The 23,456-nt window shown below is 36.2% G+C and overlaps 1 protein-coding gene and 1 non-coding gene across 2 annotated transcripts in view; both read right to left on the bottom strand.

Annotated features, from left to right (window-relative positions):
* Positions 1-306: 306 nt before the first annotated feature.
* The window catches only part of TOPAZ1 (testis and ovary specific TOPAZ 1), a 45,735-nt gene continuing 22,585 nt past the window's right edge, over positions 307-23,456 (bottom strand). Inside the window, exons 10-20 of the mRNA XM_070391448.1 lie at positions 21,152-21,303; positions 20,873-20,965; positions 19,637-19,752; positions 16,891-16,957; positions 14,777-14,951; positions 13,984-14,084; positions 10,664-10,829; positions 6,072-6,236; positions 4,213-4,416; positions 3,561-3,744; positions 307-526 (exon numbers count right to left, since the gene is read on the bottom strand). Of these exons, the coding sequence (XP_070247549.1) occupies positions 307-526; positions 3,561-3,744; positions 4,213-4,416; positions 6,072-6,236; positions 10,664-10,829; positions 13,984-14,084; positions 14,777-14,951; positions 16,891-16,957; positions 19,637-19,752; positions 20,873-20,965; positions 21,152-21,303 (1,643 nt within the window). The remainder of the gene's footprint in view (positions 527-3,560; positions 3,745-4,212; positions 4,417-6,071; positions 6,237-10,663; positions 10,830-13,983; positions 14,085-14,776; positions 14,952-16,890; positions 16,958-19,636; positions 19,753-20,872; positions 20,966-21,151; positions 21,304-23,456) is intronic.
* Positions 13,067-13,169, bottom strand: LOC138992837 (U6 spliceosomal RNA). The gene has a single exon (XR_011468165.1). It is a non-coding gene; the product is annotated as a U6 spliceosomal RNA (small nuclear RNA).

The raw sequence follows: 23,456 nt of genomic DNA, 5'->3' as shown, positions 1-23,456 counted from the left end.
GTCTTCCTCTCATGAAATGCTGCACAATATTCATTCAGTTTGTGATTTTTCAATGTTTGAATTTCAAAATAAATAGGTATTTACGTAGACTTACCTAACTTAAAAAGAAGTAATTTGAAAAATCACTTCAGTGGGGGCAAAACTATTACAAATTGCTTACATCAATCAAAATTTTTAGTGTTTGAAGTTTACAAACTTACTATAAATCAATAAAGGGCAAAAGCTGAATATAATGAAAACTGTCTTTATTTTTATTGCCTTTTATTTTTAACAATGATTACTTGAACTTAAAAAATAAAGTATTAACTAATGTTTATTGAAAAGCCAAACCTTTCCAGCCCACTTCATGTTCTCTTTCAACCATTTCAGGGCAGAACAATGTTCCAAACTATAAACCTGCTCCTTATTAACATTGACGGTCATGTGCTTAACGAAAAGCTTTGGGTCTGATAAACGAGCAGCCATCATTAATCTTTCCACTGCAGCTTGATAATCATCCTTGCTCCGAGACTTGTTTTCTTCACATCTATAAAGTAAAAAGACCTCACAAAGTCAGAAACTTGAAAAGAAGCTAGTTTCTTCAAGATATTTACATTTATTATTATTAGTTATGGCAGACTTTTCACTACATTCTCCTACAGTGACTTTCAAAGTTTTTTGACCATGACACAATAAGAAAGATCTTTTGTGTTGGGACCTAGTATAATCCTCATACAAGATGCATCCTTATGACAATGTACTCTATTTTCTATTGTCTCATTTTTAATTATGTGGTTGCAATCCCCTAAACTGATTGCACCACACAATGGGCTACAACCCGTGGTCTGAAAAACACTGATCAAGAACACTGCTAATAACCTCAATCTTTATATTTTCAAAGTTAAAAATTGCATAATTTTTCATTATAATGCATAGAATAATATTGAATTTAATCAGGTTTGGAGTTACTGACATGTTTTACCTTGACATTGCCTATTGTTGACTGTAAACATACTATGTAGCTAACATTTGGTAACAGAAATTACAGTGTTCCTTTACTAAATTTGTGGTTATTTTTCTTCAGCCCTGATTTAAGATACTTCACAAATTGCTAAAATTTACTTTTCTAAAAACTTTTCTACTAGTCTTCAAATTTCATAAAGTTCATACCGAATGGTTTTTTTTCCCCTTATGGGATAGGGAGTGGGAAGTATTTAAAATAGAGATGTGGTTGTTATATTAAGCATCACTTTTTGTGTTTGCTGAATCCTGCTCTTGGCATCTATAGGGTCCAGCAGCAAATCCCAAGAATGAGCATACCTGCATTAACAGCACAGTGTGGTCTACAGAGTGGTGGGAGTGAGGAACAGGAACCCCAACGGTCACAGAAAGGAAAGATTGGTCAAGAGCTTTCTAGTACCTTCTGGCTTAGGAATTAGTGCCTAGAACCTGGTAGATTGAGCATGTGCCAACTGTGTGCAGTTTTTGAAACTCTTAAGGATGAATAAAATTCTTTCTCATAGAGGTTATTATAACAAGATGGGGCTCAGTATGATAATAAGAGAAAACAATATTGGCTTGGACAAAATTAAAGATGGGGTCACAAATACCCCTAAAATCCAAAAATGAGTACAGAGGCTGCATATATGTGGAGAATGAAAACCTATGAGAAAACCACATCCTCATTAGGATGATGGGGAGCCCAATGCCTCAGCCACTGCAGTGTACAGGGTAAATAAGGAAGCCCTCATAAAAGAACAGACCTAATGAAGGGGGAAAAAAAAGCCAATTTTCGTTGGTTTAAAAAAGAAGATGGCCCTAGCCCTAATCAACTGCTGAACAAAATAGAAACAGAAGTATGGATACGTGGAACAGAATGACAGCTGTCAGAGGGGAGAGGGGCACTGGATGAAAGAAGGTGAAGGGATTAGCCACAACATATATGCATGACACACAGACACAGATAGCAGTGTGGCGATGGCCAGAGGGAAAGGGGATTGGGGGCTGAGCTGAGGTGGGCTAAGGTGGGGAGGGGGATGGGAACATTTGTTAATAGTGTCAACAACAACAAAAATGGCCCTAAAATTATTTCCTAATTTGTTTTGCATATAGGCGAGATGAAATGCCTGATTTACCACAAATAGAATGAAGCAGACATGACAGTGTACAACTCTGGACACTAGGTTGTTAGATGACAATTCTCCATGGGTCCCTTGCATTTCCCGAAGTTTTGAGAGCAGAAACACTGACTACTCCTTTCAATGATGTTTATGTGATGAACAATCTTGAAAGAAAAGAGTTTCTCCTTCTGGAGCAAAGGACAGGTTTGTTACAACCTTTCAAGATGGAGACAGTGTTTTGGTGCAGAGCAGAGGAGCAGGCATGCTTAATACCCAGGATTTGGGTTTTCTAAGTGCAGGATTCCTCTGCTGTAACAGAACCTCCTGCATGTGCAGGTATCCTCTGGGTCTATCTGTGGGACTTGGGACAAGAGAGATACAAATATGCAGATAATCATGCAGCTTGCTGCACTAGAGTAATAAAGTCCTCTGTTTCCAACCCAGGAGTCTGGTGTCATGCTAGGATCCATGAAACTGCTCGTAGCCTGCAAATAGGGTAAAATCTCAGAGCCTTCAGAGTTCTTGACAGAGATCATAGAAAGCACAGCTTCTTCCTTGCTTTTTCTCTCCTGGATTGCTCACTCTGAGAGCAGTTAGCTGTTATGTCATGACGACACTCAAGGAACTTATGGAAGGGCCCACGTGGCAAGGAACTGAGGCTTCCTGCCAACAGCCTCATGAGTGAGCCATCTAGGGAACGGATCCTCTAGCCCCAGTCAAGCCATCAGGTAGGTGACTGTAGCTCCTGATCACATCCTGACTCCGGGACAGATCCGGAGCCAGAACCATCCTGCTTAAGCTACTCCAAAATTCCTGACCCATAGAAACTAAAATAGTATTTGCTGTTTTAAGCCACTAAGTTTTGGGATAATTTATACACAGTAATAGATAGATGAAAGAATATTCAATCTGAGGATCTGGTTTGTAACACCAATAAACTGAAGCAAAATTCTTGTCAGCTCTAAAGGAGGAGTCCCATGAGATCCTTATATTACAAGTTTCCTGGGTAAGACTGATAAGAAATGGTATAAGCCTAAATTCTGGGACTTTGAACAAAATTATTTGAAGGAATACTAGTGTGATTCAACAGCTACACAATACTATTTATGCATCTATAACAACATTTTAAAATACAGAAACTAGGCTAATTGAACCTAATAAACTATCACATATTTCCCTTTTAGATCTTAGTGTTGACCAAAAAGATAAATAACTTTTAGATATCCATCTAAAGAGGACTCATCTCTTGAACCATTTACAGCATCTCTAAAGTTGTTAAAAGTTTTTATTGAATGCTTTGGTTTTAAGTCTCAAACAGGTCACATTCTTAATTTAAATGTTACCAAGTTTGTAAATATACACTACACAATTATATAAATATATAAATCATCTACTTCCTAGGGAATGTGTAGGGAGTCATGATCTGCTTTCAGGATGCAATTATAAGTTATATCAACCAACCTTTTCAAAACTATCTGCAGCGTCTGGGTAGGAGTACCAGGACTCTGAATACTACTAGCATTGGATACCAGGAAGATTTCAATAGCTAAAAGCATTTCAACCTCAGATAAATAAGAAGGAATCCGTAGAAGTTTTCGGTATAAATTTCCCTCTAGTGGTGGATAGCAACTCAATGAAAGAGCACCTGAAAATCAAATAATAGATCAAACTTTACTAAAACTCTAATAGGTGAAAATCTAGACTTCCAAAATGTCCATAGGTGATAATTACTTACAGTATAGAATAACTGTTCATTAGAAGCAGATTCATCTCACAAATTATATGGTAGTGATTTTATCCTGGTACATTTAAAGTTATTCTTTGTACAGTGTTTTCAAATGTTAAATATGAAGTGAGAAATGTTTAAAAAACTCTGAAAAATGACTGTTGAGCCTCATCATGACAACCATATATTTGAAGCTAAAGTCAACACAACAATTTCAGAATAACTAAAAAACCAGAATAGCTACTTGGACCACTGTCTTTGAATGTGTATTAACTGCTCTTTGTACATATCTGAATGTCTGGTTGTAAATATTATATAAGGATTCAGGGGTAGAAAATCAAAGTCAAAACCAATATATCAAAAAAATTGTTTAAAAATGCAACTTACTTTTGTAGTGGGTTCTGGCTTTGAGCCATAAACAACTCCTTCCTAAAGAAGTAATTAATCTTCTAAGAGAGGAAAAATCAATAGGGATACTCTTTGAAATCATGAATTCTGCTACGGAGGATGAAATACCAAGACTATTGCTTTCTACACAGGCATCTAGAAGTTTATTAAAAAGAAGGCTATACTGTGAGACCTCCACAACTTCTGAAAAGAAAAAAAAAAAGATACAATGAAATTGGTCTATCTTAGTCTCTCAAACCTCTCGCTCTTACTACTTTCCTTTTCCCTTTGCTCCCCTTGGCATTTTGGGAGCACTCAAAAGCAATCATCTTACATATTCTCTAAGTAACAAAAAGGCATTCAACCAAAGCAAACTGTTAATTTATTTTACAATGAGGAATATGAAAGGAAGGGTGACAATGATTTCAGAAGCTGCATGAACACCTCTATGACCCCCAGCTGTGACCGCATCAGCAGTATCTGAGATGGATGGCTCGATGGTTTGCATTCTCTCTATAGTTCAGACCTCAGACATGTATTTACCATGAGTAAAAATAAATCATCCCCTCAAAAATAATCACTTTCAAATAAAAGAAAATCCTTTATTGGGTAATTCTATTCCTTTCTATTCTTCACTTAGAAGAAAGTGAAGTCACCTTGGAGATTTCTAAGTCTTCTATTTCCTATATTCAGTTAGTTCAATCTACAGCCTAGACCAGTGGTCGGCAAACTGCGGCTCACGAGCCACACAGGGCTCTTTGGCCCCTTGCGTGTGGCCACGAAGTTTCAATCGCATTGTATGTGTGCGCCCGCACGTGGTATTTTGTGGAAGAGCCACACTCAAGGACAGCAGTTTGCCGACCACTGACCTAGACTCTAGGTCTTCAATCACTTCAGGATCTTTTAGTGTCCAGGCCTCACCAGAAAATTAATATCGTTACCTTTAGTCTCTTCCTAAACATTACCACCAGAGGAGCTTTCCTAAAACACCAGCTTTGATTGATGAAGCACTAAGGGGAGGCCCTCAGGTTAAGGTTTTCATTAAATGCTAACCGTCACTCTGAACCCACCACTCAAAGCCTTTGCTCCTCCCTCCTGGTCTCCCTCTTCCCGTGCATGTATGATCTGAGCTTTAGCATTCAAGAGCACTACCTGCCACTGCCCACATTAGCATTCTCTTTTCTTTGAGCTTGTCATCTGCTTAATTTCTTCTACTTATTTCATGTTTACCTATGTTATAAGGTAATGGAAATCAAGTTCTATATTTGCTAAGTAATAAAAGAAAAAGTATTCTTCATTATTCTAAATGCAATGAATTATTTTAAGATATAAAGCTTGCTGGGGGCACTTGACATTGTTTGCTGATGACATGACAGAGGTAGGGAAAGGGGAATGATGAAAAGGTTTCTGTTAGGAACTGTGGTCAACTCAGAGATAAGCATTTCTGCTTTTCTTTTTTAAAATATATTTTATTGATTTTTTAACAGAGAGGAAGGGAAAGGGATAGTTAGAAACATTGATGGGAGAGAAGCATCGATCAGCTGCCTCCTGCACACCACCTACTGGGGATGTGCCCACAACCGAGGTACATGCCCTTGACCAGAATCGAAGCTGGGACCCTTCAGTCCGCAGGCCGACGCTCTATCCACTGAGCCAAACTGGTTAGGGCTGCTTTTCATTTTTTAAACTATCAGGAAAGCATATTCAATTTTCAGAAAACAGATTTTACAGAAAACAACTTCATTAAAAATATATGCTGGAATATGAACCTCAACCAAAACAGGTGGAGAACTGTTTCTTATTAACAGTTAAATACCATTTGGGCAAGAGATAATTAAGCTAGACTTTTAAAAACATACCTTGAGAATTTTGAAAACCTGGTAGATTTTGCAAAACTTCAAATGTCTGTCTGTAAAGGCTCTTGGCTAAGATTTCATGTGCAATTGTACAGAGCAGATTGTGTCGATTGAGTATATCCAGTCTATCACAAGGCCATTGTGGTGTATCGATTATCCATTCTGACTCTTCGAAAAAGAAAAAAGTACTAACACTTTATTTACACTATGAAAATTACACTTAGTATAATCACAACTAATGTTTTTACCTTTTGGAAAGTGACAAAACTAAAATATGTGTACTCAAAAAAGATAACCATGGCTCAAATTTATTAGAAACACGTATACAGTGATGATCATAATACCTTATTTTTAAATTCTTTATTTTCTTAGTATACTAATCAGTTATTGATTCAGAAGTTAATGTTTATTTTTATAGGACAAAAATGTTCACATTATAACATACTTGTAATAATGTAAAATAATATTTGTGTGGAAAACTTCAACAATTTTATAATAAAGAATACATAATTAGTTTTGCTATTCTTGGGGAACAGCTTTTCCTCCCAATTTTAAATACAATTTTTATCATAAAATATTTGATATGTATAGAAGAATGTCTAACATATGTAAGTTAAATAAAATGAACTCTTATGTGCCCATCACACAGCTTAAAAAAAGAGATTATCACCTATAATGCTGAAGTTCCTTATTTTTTCTTAGATCTGATGGATATATGACACAAAAAATATACTGTGGTCTTTTTTTTTCATAAAAATTTCATTGTTCTTTATTTAGCACTCATTGTTTATTGTTAAGGTAGAATAATACATGTTTGAAAGACTAATATATTTTAGGAGATTCATTTTGAAATCTTACCAAATTGTGTAGCTATATTAAAAAATCTGAATCAGTTCATTATTTTATAGCAAAGTTAAATGAAACCAATAGTTGGGAAGTCATTTGGAAATTAATAAGCTAAATTCAATCAGTTCACAACTTTATCAACATAAATACTTTTATGCAAATTTTATAAGAACACTTATAACAATACATTCTTAAGAATAAAAGCCAGTTTATGGTGTACTTAATACTAGTTTTATGGTGAGGAAAGTTCTTATTGCATTAATTCTCATGTTTTCCTCTGTTCCATAGTTGGGAAATATTTCCATTTGTCTAAAAATCTGAGTCAAAAGGGAATCAAATTTTTTATAACAGATATTCAGTCATTACCATGAAGATTTTGAATGTAGGTACTGAGAATGAAAGATTATAAAGACAGTCTTCACTGAATAAATTTCCAGGCTAGTCCGTGAGACAAGCAAATAACTATCCTTTACTATGGTGAATACTATGATTAAGGGAGAGGGAAGAGATATCTAAACATATCCATTCTTGCCCTAGCTGGTTTGGCTCAGTGGATAGAGCATTAGCCTGCAGACTGAAGGGTTTGATTTCATCAAGTGCACATGCCCAGGTTGTGGGCTTGATCCCCAATAGGGGTCATAGAGGAGGCAGCCAATTAATGATTCTCATCATTGATGTTTCTATCTCCCTCTCTCCCTTCCTCTCTGAAATGAATAAAAATATAAACCCCCGCCCAAACAATAAAACATATCCATTCTTCTCTAAATGTATACATTTAATATAATCCTGACCAAATAGTCAACAAAACTGACTCAATACATCCCAAAGGATAAACAGTTGAGAATAGTAAAAAATAGTATGAAAGATAAAGATAAATATTATCACATATTCAAAGCTATATTAACTAAAAAGAATATGGTGCTAGCACAGAAAACGAGATCTCTGGGAGAGTAGTATAGAAACTGACCCAAGAAGATATAAGATTCTAATATATGATAAAAGTGGCATTTCAAATAAGTGAGTAGAGGATGAGTTGGAACATTTGGGGAAAAGAGATAAAGTTAGGTTCCCACCTCATATCAAAATTTAAAAGTAACAATAAAAAATTTAAAAACCATATGAGTGAATATGTAATTTTGAGATAGCCAAGAACTGCCTAACGCACAATACAAAACAAAACTATTAAAGATTTAAAAAGCAATTTATGTTAAACAGAAAATGTCAGTTGGGCAAAAGAAAACAAACAAAAATGCAAAAAAAAAAATCCTAACTTTTCCTAAGTGTGATATATACATCATTGATGGTACCTGAACTAATTTTAGATGTTACACTACAAGTTTAATAATTTATTTGTGTATTATACAAATTCTAAAAAGGATCACCTTAAATAGAAAAATCTGTGATTTCACATATATTATTACTTATGATGAGAACATGTTGGTTGATTTACTTTTAAAATAATGTTTACTTTTAAATAGAAACTATCTCTATATGCAGTTTCAATTTTGACAGGTATTTTGCCAAAAAGCTCCTAAACAATGCATGTGAATGCCCATTTCAATATGCCCTCACAAAAAGCAAATCATCAAACTCTGATCTTTGCTAGACTGACAGGTGTTCTGTTATTTTAATATGCACTTCTCTTATAAGTCTCACTACAAATGAGATTCACCCACTTGTATTTCTTTCTTGAGAAAGAAAGGTTCTGCCTGTTACTGCAGAACCCTTTTAAGACAAAAAAATTCTGGGGAAAACTTAGCATACTTCTGTGGGCGCTTCTTTTAAAGCAAGAACATTTTACATATGAAAATGACTTTCAATTAAAATGCTCACTGCAAAAGAGAATCCTGTGCTTATAACTTATAGAAAATTCAAAGATAATCTCAAAATGGACACATCAAAGTTGTAAGAATTTTAGATTTCCTCAGACGACTCCACATCTCTACCACAAACTCCCCTCATTTTCTGGTTTGAGAAAAACTAGTTGTGCCAGAAACTTTCAGGCTGAAGTTTCCTTTCAAAGAATGACCCAAGCCCATTTTTATCAACTATTTTAATCTTTCTTTTTCCTGCCACATTTCTTCTTTCTAACGGAGCTTGTAAGCTCTTGCATTTCTCTAATTTCTATTTTTATATCTTACTCTTCCCCACTTAGCTAATCTCATTGGCTAGGTTTGTTAAGCTGAAGAAAACCTTTTCAACAAGCTTTTGATCATGAAGTCTACTCATGATGTCTGTATTAGGCACTGAACAAAGCACCAATATGAATATGGAGATGTGCCAGTATGTGTTTGTGGGTTAGTGTTAAAGGTTATCTACTTGCTTCACTTGTGCATATATTCCATCTTCCCACCTGAATTTTCGAGGTCTCTTATTCTTATCCCATTTTTTAAAAACATTTTAAAATACTCAACCAAGGATATTTTTCCATTGATTTTAGAGTGGAAGAGAAAGAGAGAGAAACATTGATGTGAGAGATACACATCGTTTAGTTGCCTCCTGCGTGTGCCCCGACCAGGGCCCAGGCCGGGAAGGAGCCTGCAACCAAGGTACATGCCCTTGACTGGACTCGAACCCGGGACCCTTCAGTCTGCAGGCTGATGCTCTATCCACTGAGCAAAATCAGCTAGGGCATTCTTATCCCATTTTATCAAATAAAATCTACCCGATGGTCTAAGTAGCCAGAGTTACCATTAGAAACCATGCTGTGCTACTACTACCAAACAAACCTTAGTTGTTTTGTTGGCTTAATTTCATTTTAATTTCTGCTGGATGGATTAATTTACAGAGAAAGTAAGCTCTGCTTATCTTCACTGGAAGTCATGTTTGCCTGTATATGCAAATATAGAATTTATGCAGATTGCAGGCTCTAAACCTGGATTGTCTGGTTTTGAATCTGGCCTCCACTCCTTACTTATGTCACTTGGGACAAATTGCTTAATGTCTCTGATAACATTTAAAAAAAATATATCTTCATTGATTTCAGAAAGGGAGAGATAGAAACATCAATGATGAGAATCATTGATCATCTGCCACCTGCACGTCCCCTACTGGGGATCAAGCCCGCAACCCAGGCATGTGCCCTTGGCCAGAATCAAACCCGGGACCCTTCAGTCCGCAGGCTGATACTCTATCCACTGAGCTAAACCAGCTAGGGCTCTGACAACATTTTTTTAAATCCATAAAATGGAAATTGTAATAATTCCAAACTCATAGGGCTTCTGTGAAGATTAGCTGAGATAATCCAGGTAAAGAATTTAGTATGGTGCCTACAAGAATGTAAGAACTAGCTTTTCAACAAAGTTTCATACAATTTCTTCTTTAAAGCTAGGTTAACTTTCTCCTTTCATCTTCCTACCTACATAACCACTAGGGTTTAGATCAAATTATCGCCCACAATTCAATACCAACTAAAGGCAGCGATTTTCAATCAGTGTGCCTCAAAAATTTTAAAAACATGCAATATCTGACTATTTAGTCAGGGGTACTGACCTTTTATCCCTTACACTGTCAAATAAAAATGACAACAGCCAACACAACAATAGCCATCTGGTGTGACTGAATTAAAATTATACCTATTTTTGTCAGATCAGCAAAAAATATATGTTTTGGTGTGCTGCAAAATTTTAGTAATTAGTTTGTGTGCCATGAGATGAAAAAGGTTGAAAATTGCTGACTTAAGGTAATTCATTACATAGACAAGAATTTATACAACACAAATTACTTTGTTTGCATATATCAGAACTTACCTCTTAATACCCACATGGCACCATCTATGCTTCCACTTTTTAGAAAAATCTCTACTGCAATATTTACAATTTGACATCTTGGTGCTAACTTCTCAGGCCCTGTAAGTCCTTTTAAACTTGTAAAATGTATTTTCAATTCATATAGCATATCTAAGACCTTCCTTCCCTAGAGTAAAAATAAAGAGCACCGAGTATTTAGTGTATTACAGAAATACAAAGTCACACTGATTAATTATAGAGAAACCCATTATCCAATTTGAATCATCATTCTAGACCAGTGGTTCTCAACCTTCCTAATGCGGCGACCCTTTAATACAGTTCCTCATGTTGTGGTGACCCTCAACCATAAAATTATTTTCGTTGCTACTTCATAACTGTAATTTTGCTACTGTTATGAATCATAATGCAAATATCTGATATGCAGGGTGTATTTTCATTGTTACAAATTGAACATAAAGCATAGTGATTAATCACAAAAACAATATGTAATTATATATGTGTTTTCTGATGGGTCTTAGGCGACCCCTGTGAAAGGGTCGTTCAACCCCCAAAGGGGTCGCGACCCACAGGTTGAGAACCGCTGTTCTAGACGGACAGTTCTCAAACTGCTCCAAGACTCTACTTAAGCCCCTGCCTGCTCAGCCACAAGGGTGGAAGGGAAAGGAAAGCAAGCAGGGCTTTGTTCATATCACTCCTCACCCACCCTGGGACCCCTTTCAGCAGTTCCCCCTTCATGTGTTTTATACATTGTGCTTCCCCTAAAGATTTCATTTGGCACAAGGATTTCATGCCTTGCTGTGGAAAATTACTAATTATAAGTTTTGCACTTTTTTCTGTTGATCATCCTGAGGTCCAGGAGGGAGAGAAAAAGAAAATGAAGACAATTTATTATCAAATTCAGATAAAGAATGATAGTGAAAAAAAAGAATAAGATTATTGGCTGAAAAATGTTTCTTTGACTGAACAGATTACTTCATGTAGACTACATAAAGATTATCTCTAGTCTGCACATCAGAAATTGGACATATATTATTATTTTATATTAGGGGTCAGCAAACTTTTTCTATAAACAGCCAGATAGTAAATAATTTAGGCTTTGCAGGTCACATCCGATCAGTTGTACATTTTCTTTGGTTATTGTTTTTAATGTCTAACTCTTTAAAAAAGGTAAAAACGCCCTAGTCGGTTTGGCTCAGTAGACAGAGCATTGGCCTGTGGACTGAAGGGTCCCAGGTTCGATTCCAGCCAAGGGCACATGCCTGGGTTGCAAGCTCGATCCCCAGTGTGGGGGTGTGGAGGAGGCAGCCAATCAATGATTCTCTCTCATTATTGATGTTTCTATCTCTCTCTCCCTTTCTCTTCCTCTCTGAAATCAATTTAAAATAATAATAATAATAATAATAATAAATTAAAAAAAATATATATCAAAAAAATGTAAAAAACACTCTTAGCTCTCAAGATATACAAAAACAGGCTGTGAGCCAGACTTGGCCCTTAGTTTGAAGACCCTTGTTTTATATTATGTTATACTATTTTGAGTCAGATGCATATTATAATGTTAAGGTACTTTTAATTTGACAATATAAATCAGGGGTCCTCAAACTTTTTAAACAGGGGGCCAATTCACTGTCCCTCAGACCGTTGGAGGGCCGGACTATAGTTTAAAAAAAAAACTATGAGCCAATTCCTATGCACACTGCACATATCTTATTTTGAAGTAAAAGAAACAAAACGGGAACAAATACAATATTTGTATTTGCATGTGGCCCGCGGGCCGTAGTTTGAGGACCCCTGATATAAATAGTGCACTTTTAAGAGTTAGCTGCTTTAGTTTAATTTCAATGGTTTTACTTTTATGTTCAAAAAGCTAGGTTTCATTAAAAAAACTAAGAATATCTGTTCTAAATAAGACAGTGGAAAATTTTAATTAAAATAGAAATTCACCAGCCTCTTAAGAAATAATAATAACCTATTAAAATTAAAATATGAGCAAAATCAATGTGTTTTTTTAAAAAAATATATTTTACTAATTTTTTACAGAGCAGAAGGGAGAGGGATAGAGAGTTAGAAACATCAATGAGAGAGAAACATTGAGCAGCTGCCTCCTGCACACCCCTTCTTGGGGATGTGCCCACAACCAAGGTACATGCCCTTGATTTGAATCGAACCTGGGACCTTTCAGTCTGCAGGCCGACGCTCTATCCACTGAGCCAAACTTGTTAGGGCCAATCTGTGTTTTTAAAAATGGTCTTCTTGTTAGGTAGTCCTTTCTCATGCATTAAATGTCCAAGATATTAATGCTAAGATCAAACTTAAACTAGGTTGTGAGGCCTGAGATAAGATACAGTTTGCCCATCCCAGGCCTACTATACAAAGAGTACTAAACCTCTTTTTATTTTCTTTTTTAATATGGAACGCTTCACAAATTTGCGTATTATCCTTGCGCAGGAGCCATGCTAATCTTCTATCATTCCAATTTTAGTAGATGTGCTGCCGAAGCAAGCACAGTACTAAACCTCTTGGAGACTTTAGAGACTGAGGACCTTCTACAATGATTCTGCTGTTGTTTTTAATTTTAAAAAGTTCATGACTTTTGTATGTGTATGAGTGACCATGTACTTAAATGTCATTGAACTCATTCAACTTTGAAATAACCATTTTATAAGAAGAAAGTAACAAAAGATACATATTAATAGTTGATTCAATAATGAGCATTCTTTCAACTGTCCCACTCTATATATGTTACTCCATCCCTCAGCACTTACTCCCAATTTTGGATTTCTTATCTTCTACTTAAGTTTACTAAATCTAATCCTACCCACCATCTCTCATGGAAATCTAAAGAATGGTAGTATAACATGGTCTGGAATCACTAGACCACTTTTATGGTGAGCTAACCTCAAAGGCAGACATCAAGATATATAGTATATAGTATTCCAGAGCATTCTAGGAGGTGATTTTTAAGGAGTTCTATTAATTGTGAATATCCTGGGTTTATCTTTAAAAAGGTGTCTTGAACTCTTGCACAATTACAATGCTACTCAGGAGCTGAGGAAATAAATTCTGAATTGAAAGTTGCTTCAAATAAATATATTTAGCAGTTTCCTAAAGTGTTTACTACACTGAAATTCTTCATAATAGTCAGTCTGATGCCATGTCCTTTCCACATTTGCCTAATATAGCACCTAATAATTCACTTACTGGTCTGGGAGTCATTTAGTCACTTGTGATGATTATTAGCAAATTTGTAACTTAACCTATATTCTGTTCAAAAATTTGAAACACTTTCAATACCAAGCCAAAACAAAAATTTAAAGTACCTTGGACCACTGCAACAGCTTGTGATAGAAGTATATAGCACTGATTCCGATTCTTCCCAGCAAAGTTTTATCTACTTCACTATTTTGCGGATCTTTGCTCACTGAAACACAAAGTAGGCATATGGAAGAAAGTGAAATAGTCACTTAAAAAATGGAAAAGGCAAGTTAATATGGAATCAATGATATGAGCACAAACACCAGGTGTCAGCAAACTATAGCCACAGACCAAATGTGGCCTGTGGCTTGTTTTTAGATATAGCCTGTGAACTAAGAATTCTTTAGTTTAATTTGTAAAGGTTTTTTTGAAAAGAAAAAAAAATGTGACATAGATCATATGTGATGTGTGCAAAGCCTGAAATATTTACTATCTGGTTCTTTACAGAAAAAGTTTGCCAGCCCCTGATAAAGAATATAGCAGTGAAGAGTTCATGTAAAAATAAAATTTCAAAAATATATGAATTTTGGTGACTTGTAATAGTGAAGACTGTAACAATTTTAATGATTCAAAAATTCAGGTGCTCCAATATAATTTGCTAACAACAGTTTTACCAATCTGAATAAAAAGAAAAATAAGAACATGAAACATCTGATATTAAGACACCAATTTTTAACTTTATATTGTTAACCTAGCTTAAAAATATGTAGATGAAAAAATTTATAAACAGGAAAAGTATCTGAAACCTGCAATATTAACTTATCCTCAACATGGGAAATATTAAGAGCTTTACATTCCTGTTAAGAATATTACATTACCCTAACACACAAAACTCATACCAAAACAGTGACATTTTACCTGTTTGAGCAAATTCACAAAATGGAACATTTGGTCTTTCTTCTTTATAGCCTTTTGTTAGCGTTTCAGCAACACAAGTACAAAATCTCTGGAAATCTACAAATTTTTCACAGTCCATTTTTACCTTAAGGTATAAATTTCCCAATTTGGTCCAGTCACCTTTTTCCTTACAATGCTATTAGAATTATTAAAAACAAAACAGAAAAAAAGCTGTTATTTAGAAAGCTGTTAAACATATTATGCAGTAGGCATATGCAGGCATTAAATGTATAGAAATTAATAATACAATCTCTGCAAATCTTAGAAACTTACTGACAAGTGTTACAACATCAATAACATGCTATTGTATAATTTGCTTTTCTGACTATTGCAGAGCCTTTGTAAGTTCTAGATGGAAATGTATATTTGCTTTAATTAACTAGTTCCTAATGTACTTAATGATATCACCCTTAAAATTGAACTAGATAGTGGAGATAGATTTTATGGAATTTCTTCTACAAAAGGGGGCTACAAAGTAAATTTTAGTAAACTTACTATTATTTTTTATTATAAATTAAGAAACAGTTTTCCACACCAATCAACAAAAAATTATTTCAAGCATATAAATACTAATTAAGATTAGATCAACAAGTACTAGATGAGTACAAAAATTATCTTAAAAAGTAAAATCATCCTGAAAGCCCTCTATTTCTTATACTCTAAACTAGAGGCCGGTGCAGTGAGCGGGCTTAACCCATCAGTCAGACATCCTTAGTGCTGCCGCGGAGGCGGGAGAGGCTCGCCAGCTATGACCCTGACTTCTGGCTGAGTGGTGCTCCCTGTGTGGGAGCGCACTGACCACCAGGGGGCAGCTCCTGCATTGAGTATATGCCCCCTGGTGGTTAGTGCACAGCATAGCGACCAGTCATTCCGCTGTTCGGTCTATTTCCATATTAGTCTTTTATGCCGAAACTGGCTCTTTGACATCACCCGAGGGGTCCCAAATTGCGAGAGGGCGCAGGCCAGGCCGAGGGACCCCACTGGTGCACCATAGGGGCCAGGGAGGGTCGTGGGAGGTTGGCCAGCCAGAGAGGGGCTACGGGAGGGGTCCAGGGCATGTCTGGCCCATCTTGCTCAGGCCCGATTGGCCGGACCCCAGCAGTAAGCTAACCTACTGGTTGAAGCATCTGCCCCCTGGTGGTCAATGCACATCATAACGAGTGGTTGAACGGTCTTAGCATATCATTAGCATATTATGCTTTGATTGGTTGAATTGATGACCAGACAACTGGACACTTAGCATATTAGGCTTTTATTATATAGGATAGGATGCTAGGTGAGTGCATGCTGATCTTGGCTTTCCTGTCATTTCACATACTGTAGCCATCCATGGATCATGACAAGTAAGCCAACTTGCTTGTGCATTGAATGAGTCTGCCAGTGATAAGAATTAAAGGCTAAACTTTAAGCCCTGGTCAGGGAGCTCAGTTGGTTAGAGCTTCATCCTGATACACCATGGTTGCAGGTTCGATCTCCAGTCAGGGCACATGTAAAAATCAACAAATGCTGGAAGGTAGCTCAGTTGGTTGGAGCATTGTCCCATAGATCACAAAGTGGGGTAAGATTCCTGTCAGGGCACATACCTTGGTTGGGGGCTCAGTCCCTGGTTGGGGTGTGTACGGGAGGCAGCCAATCAATATTTCTCCCTCACATCGATGTTTCTCTCTCTCTCTCCCCATCTCCCTCTCTAAAAGTCAGTAAATCATATCTTTGAGTATTTAAAAAAAAAGGATCAACCAATGAATGCATAAATGACACAACAAATCAATGTTTCTTCTTCTTTATGAATGAATGAATGAATGAATGAATAAATAAAGGCTAAGCTCTAGATTATTACACCTTAACGTAAGTTAATTTTGAAACTAATTATTTCCAGAATTACTTTTTGGATAGTCCACAATTCTAGAAATTATGTTTGCATTTCAAAGTATTAAAAAAAATTAAACTTTCTTTCCCTTGATCATTTTTTCTCTGTATAACAGCCACATTTCTAAAACATTTCCTAAAATGGGTTTACTATTCAATGTTTCTGAGCAATGATCCCAGCAATTTATTTAAAAAAGTAAGTGTCATACCTTTATTTCATTCAAGGCTAAATCTAAATCACAGGTCCAGTTCTTTTTAAATTGCCTCATTTGTAACCTTTAACAATAGAGGAAAGTGTTAAAGTGTCATTTGTTCCCCCAAAAGTCACTATTGCTCTTAATTCATTTATTTTACAGTTTATACCTAAGAGACTGGAGGAAAAAGAATGCATTAATATACTATAAAAAGTCTTTAGAGCTAAAAAAACGTCTACTGCATAAATATCTACTTGATACTATTTCCTCCTCAAACCATGGGCAACAATAAGGACAAAGGAAATCCCACACAAAACCATACCTTAAGCCTAACTTGGAAGTCAGAATGCCAAAGCTTCAAAATAATGGTGAATGAAAAGAGAAAAAGTATTAAATCACAGCACTTGATGCCCTTGATCTCTACTGCTCCCACTCCACTTTCACTGCTCCACAAGCAAAGTCAGACTAAAACAAAAACAATGCAAAAACACTCCCCCCCCCCAAAAAAAAACCAAACAAAACAAACCTGTGGGGAGAATAAAAAAATGGAAACTACCAGAGGGATCTAACATTGATTAAAAAAAAAAATACCACTATAGCCTGGCTGGTGTGGCTCAGTGGTTGAGTGTCCACCCCTGAGCCAAAAGGTCACTGGTTCGATTCCCAGTCAGGGCACTGCCCCAATTGTGGGCTCAGTCACCAGTGGGGGGCATGTGTGAATGTGTGAGGCAGACAATCAATGTTTCTCTCTCATTGATGCTTTTATCTATCGCTCTTCCCTTCCTATCTCTCTAAAAGTCAATAAGAAATATTTAAAAAAAAAACCACTACAAAGACTAAGTCCACACCAAGTTTAAAAATGCTGAAAAAAAAAAGTGTATGGGTAGGTAGAACACAGAGCACACAGAAGGAACTTAAAAAATTTTATATGATTTAAAGAAGGCAATTTTGAAATGCATAGCTTTTGGGAAAGGACAAAAAGATAAAAATGGAAAGGAGAAGCAACCTTTGGCAATTGCAAAGAGGAAAAGAAGAAAAAAGGGAAAGAAGAAGGTACCATTAAACTAAGAGTGTTGCAATAGACCTATAAAAAACACTCAATGTCACTAAACATCAGAGAGAATGGCTACCATCAATAAATCAACAAACAAGTGCCATTTTTATTGCAACAAATCGGAGAGAACTGAAATACCAGTTACTTATCATATATCCACACAATGGAGTATTTTGCATTTATAAAAAGTGATGAATTTCTCTATGAATTGATTGATTGATTTCCAAGATATACTGTGTGAGTGAAAAAAGCAAAGTTGTAAAGAATACTTTTTGTATGCTATACTCTATGTGAGAAAGAAGTGAAGATAAAATACATATATATATATTTGCTCAGAATAAGAAGGATTAACCAGAAACTAAAAGACTGGTTACTTCCAATGTGTAGGTAAAAAAAGGAGTAGAAGGAAGGAGGGAATGGAAATGGGGAGTAGGGGTAAGGAGGAGCAACTCTTCTCACTGAATACTTTTTAGCACAGCTTTGATTCTTACAAGTAACAATAATGTTTTATATACCTCCCTAAATAAAACTAACTAGGATGTAGAAGAACTCCAAAACATAGTACAAACAGTAACAAATAAACCTAAATATTCTATAATAACCATACTGAATGAGAGTGGGGGAAAAAAGAACTACCTTAAGTTAATGTAGGAAATAGTATTTTGGCTGAATACTGTAAGGCAAAAGAAAAAACAGCTTTTACTAATACTGAACTCAAGATAGTAATCCCTCTCCCCAGGGGTGTAAGTTAGCAGTTCTGAGACTACTTTATGTGGATGGATAGATAGGATAGAATAAATGAATAAACATATTGTAGATAATGAGAATCAGATTTCTCACTGTCAGAGAAAAATTTATAAGAAAAGGCTAAAATAAACCCATGGTGTTGGATTAGAATCAAGCTATCAGTATGAGCTGTTTTTTAATATGCATACAAAGAGAAATATTTTATTATGTGTGTTTTGTATACACATATTTCCTATACATAGGTTTACATATTTTCATATGCATATATAATATCTTTCCTAGTCCTGTCCACTGACAAGACCTGGCTGCAATGACACTCCAGCAGCAATGAGCCTCTAGCTCAGGGGAAGAATAACATAATTTGGAGGCTATTCTTTTGGTATGTACAGTTTAGTAATTAAAAAAAAAAACTTATGGCCTTTCTTTTACTCAATACAGATATATTATGGTACTACCCTTATAATTATCATAGTTTTTTTTAAAGGGCTTTGGAAGGCCATAAGTTGAACAGAAAAAGCAAGCAGTGAGAAAAAGAATGGAAGAGAGGAACTAAAATATTTTACTTAGCTTACATGACAAGAGTGAAAGAAAAAATTATTAAGGTAATTTATATACATATATGAGAGCACAATAAGTAGAATTAAGTTGTGAACCAGAGGATAACAGAGATTCCTTTTACACTTACTGTACCAGGCACTGAGATGAAATTAGGTACAGAGAATGATCTGGTGAGGCTGGCCAGGAGAGTTGGCTAGAGGCAGCTTGACTAATGGCAATGTAACTAAAACATGAACAAGAGACGGGAGAAAGGCTTAAGGCGTACACTGTGTAACTAGATGTTTGCACATGTGAATAGCGATAAGTGCTTTGCCTTCATCCTTTATAAGTCCCCACCAACACACACACACACACACACACACACACACACACACACGCCTTAATTATAGTGATTTTTCTTACCTGGATTTCATTTCTAGAACTGCAGTTATTTCTTGTTTGGGGGCTTGTACTTGGTGTAAGAGTTTAACAATATAGCTAAAGTGTTCTGGGTCAAGCAACAGCCCAGCTTCAACAAGCTGAAGAAGAGAGGAAAAAAAATATATATATTTATCTTTACCATAGTCATTCTTATAAAAATATGGAAGCGTTGAAAACCACAAAGTGTGTGAAACAACTAAGAGAGTGATGGGGAAAGTGAAACATTGACAAGTAGAATTAACACTCCTTAAAAAATTTAAACCATACTTTCTTCAAATACTTGGAAACCATAATAAGACACCCGACTTCAAGAATTTAAAGCAAAAAGAAAACTGTGATTTGAACTTTAAACTTGAATATTCTTCCTGTTCTCCAAGTTATCTCAACAATTTTGTCACTTTACCCCTTATTTTTACTCATCCCACCTGTAGTAAAGCACTGATGTATACCTTATCCCTGATTGTAAACTTCCTGAGAAGTATCATACTGAGGTTTTCTACAACTCCTAGAGGTGATCAATAATATCTAATTAAACAATTTTCCAGGCAAGTAATTCTGTCAAGTTTTGTAATGTGGAACTAGAGGTATTCATTGAAATATCTGTTCATCTGCTAGAGTAGTTCCAATGCTGCTTCCTAAAGAAAATGAGGGCTTTTCTGGCTATTAGGCCTATTCAGAAATAAATGGCGGGGCAGTACAAATACAAGGAAGTATTCAACCAAAGTAAACATTTTAATATATTTTTAGAGAGCCATAATTTTTTTGTTTATGCCAAATATAAAATTAATTACTAGCCACCATTTTCCATTTACTTTCTTTGTTTTGGTCATGACTTTCTATTTGTATATTTACTTATACATTTATTTTTATTAGAAATGACCTCAGATTTTTTCTAAGAGGAAAATTTTCTATAATTATCCTTAAGGTGTAGATATGAGGATAGTTTACGAATCAGAAAGAAGTCACCTGAAGTGCTTGGAACTATTTATTTAAAGGGAAGGCCTGTTAGTCACTGGAGTCTGTTTATAAACCCTATTTCAGGAGAAAAGAAACATTTCTAAAAATAGAATTCTTTGGCATTAAGAATGTGAATAAAAGACAGTTTAAGAGTGTAAGCAGAAATCATTATTTTTTTGAAAAATCATTATTTCTTTCTAAATCATTTTCTTTCAATTGATTATTCACTACCAGAGAATAAAAGACAAAATAAAATCATACCTTGCAAAAGATACCAATTAAAGCAGGTACAGCACTCCTTAATTTCATAGTTGCCACATACTCAAATATTTCTAGTAATATTTTCAGAGCAGGCTGGATAAAACAAAAAAATTACACTCATGTTCATGTCTTTCAGTACATTTTAAATGTCTCTATGCTGAAAAAAAGTGTTTTCTAGAAGTAGTCAACAAATGTGGAAATTATAACTTAAATTACATAAACAAGAACTATAATAGAGGAATTAAGTTATTAAAAATAATATATTTTCAGGTTACTTACCAGCGTGTTAACCATTATGCTGAGGTTCAATACCTGAAATACTTCTTTCAATAAGCAATGCTTGAGTAAAGAATTCAGGAGGTCATTTAGCACTTGTAAATCAAAGTGTATACCAGGAGGAAACTTTCTGTAGTACTCTGTAAACATGTTTACTGAAAATGAAAAAATATATTAAAGTCATTTGCTACTTTTAAGATATTCATCTTTCCTAAATTGGACAATTTTTCTAGTTTTAAAGACTGAGTAGTAGAAATTCATTTTCTTAAAAGGTACATTTCCAATATCAGAAATATTTGATGAAAATACAGTCAAACCTCGATTCTCAAATGTCTCCCATCTCAAACAGTTTGCTTCTCAACCTGACAACCCTTTCATGCTGATGCCTGTATGGTTAGTCATGCATCTCTCCGGGGATAAACAAAAGGAGAGAATGGGTGAGTATGGGTCAGTTTACCACTGTTAAAGTCTCAGAATATTGTGCTGTGAATATTTTTGTGTTTTTTTGCTGCTTATAATTATTATTAAATTTTCATTTTTTACATTTTCTTTCTTTTTGTTAAAATTTCATTTATATTTCATGTCCTTTTTGTTTTTCAAGTGCTTATTTACAGATTAAATAGTACACTACACATGTACTGTATATACGAAAGGTTAAAACAAGGAACCATTTGGAAGTCTAGAATGGATTAATTCAATTTACATTATTTCTAATGGCAAAAATAATTTGGTTTTCCAACAGCTTTCCGGAATGAATTAAGTTCAAAAAACGAGGTTCCATTGTAATTTAAAGCAAAAGTTAATGGCAATGACATTTGAAGCCAACCAGGCATGTTAGGAACTAGATTGAAAACTAACTCATAGGCTCTCCACAAAAAACAGGTCCAAACTGTCTCATACATCATGGTCTCAATATGAACTTCCAGGAAGCCTCACTCCTAGGAAGTCTTCAGGCAATGGCCTGGTCATGTATGACAAACTTTATAATTTGGGGATGGATGCAAGACTATATTTTGACATATACCCCTTCTTGTTGTTTTAACCCCACCAACATGTTGACCTTGAGGATATTTTTTATTCCAGCTTATGATTATGAACATTGTACTAAAAATGTACTAATACATTATGATAATATTCAGCTTTATTCCAAAGTTTCTTTATATACTACAATTTTTTTCCTGGCACATACAGAAAAATTCTTCCGGCTATTCACTTTGCAGTATCTGTATAGTTGCCTATATAAGAAGCAGATTACAGATAACATGGGAAATTCAATGTCTGCTACTGTAACTTATTAATAAAACAGAAACTGCAGATGTTTAAAAAAGAAGGTATAGTTGCAAAGAACTTGTTAGCTAGTGTGATAGTCCACTAATTGACATGCATCCCTCCTTTTTGACATTAAATACTTTAAAATTTAAATTATTAAAATGTTAATATAGTTTCTCCTTTTATTTTATTTTTAAACTAGAGGCCCGGTGCACAAAATTAGTGCATGGTGCAGCCCCTAGGCCTGGCCAGTGATCAAAGCGTGAGCATCTGGTGTGGAAGGGCAGGTCCCAGCTGACCTCTGGGCCCTGGGCAGCACCTGGGTCTCCGGGTCCCCGTGTGTCCCCCTCCACCTAAGTCACTGTGCCCGAGCCTCCATATGGAGATGTGGTGAGCACGGCCAGATGTTGCAGGCTGGGCCGCCCAGTGGCGCCGCACAGAAGCCGGGCGGACAGTGCACTCTCTTCCAGCCAGCCTCGCAGACCAGCTCCTGTGCAAACCCAGGGGGAGCCCAACTGGCCCCTGTGGTCCTGGTGGCTGCAACCCGGCTCACCCGGAAGACACCGTGTGGGTGCAGGGCGGGCAGCTCATGGGTGCCTGGCACCTGAGTGCGGGGGGGCGGGGGAGGGGAGCACCTGAGTGTGGGGGCTTCCCTGGCGTGCGAGCCCTGGCATCCTGGGGAAGGGTAGCAGGGCGAGTGAGAGTGAGCTCGGCGGACCCCCCCCCCCCCCACATTCTCACCACACCTCCATCCCTATCACCTCTGCCCCCAGGTAGCTGGTGAGAGGTCGCAGCGTGTTGCCAACACCCGCCATGTTCTGAGCCGCCCCCTGGTGGTCAGTGCACGTCATAGTGAGCGGTTGAACTCCCAGTATCCCAAACTATCACCCAAGGGGACAATTTGCATATTAGACTTTTATTATATAGGACTAGAGGCCCAGTGCACAAAAATTTGTGCACAGGGTGGGGGGGAGGGTCCCCAGCCCGGCCTGTGCCCTCTCGCAGTCTGGGACCCCTCGGGAGATAACGACCTGCTGGC

Source organism: Myotis yumanensis, unplaced genomic scaffold (assembly GCF_028538775.1).
Source record: "Myotis yumanensis isolate MYYU_CA2020_CCGP unplaced genomic scaffold, mMyoYum1.0.hap1 SCAF_14, whole genome shotgun sequence".
Classification (NCBI taxonomy): Eukaryota; Metazoa; Chordata; class Mammalia; order Chiroptera; family Vespertilionidae; genus Myotis; species Myotis yumanensis.
Note: the sequence above shows the minus strand (reverse complement) of the source record. Positions and strands in the feature narration are given on the sequence as shown.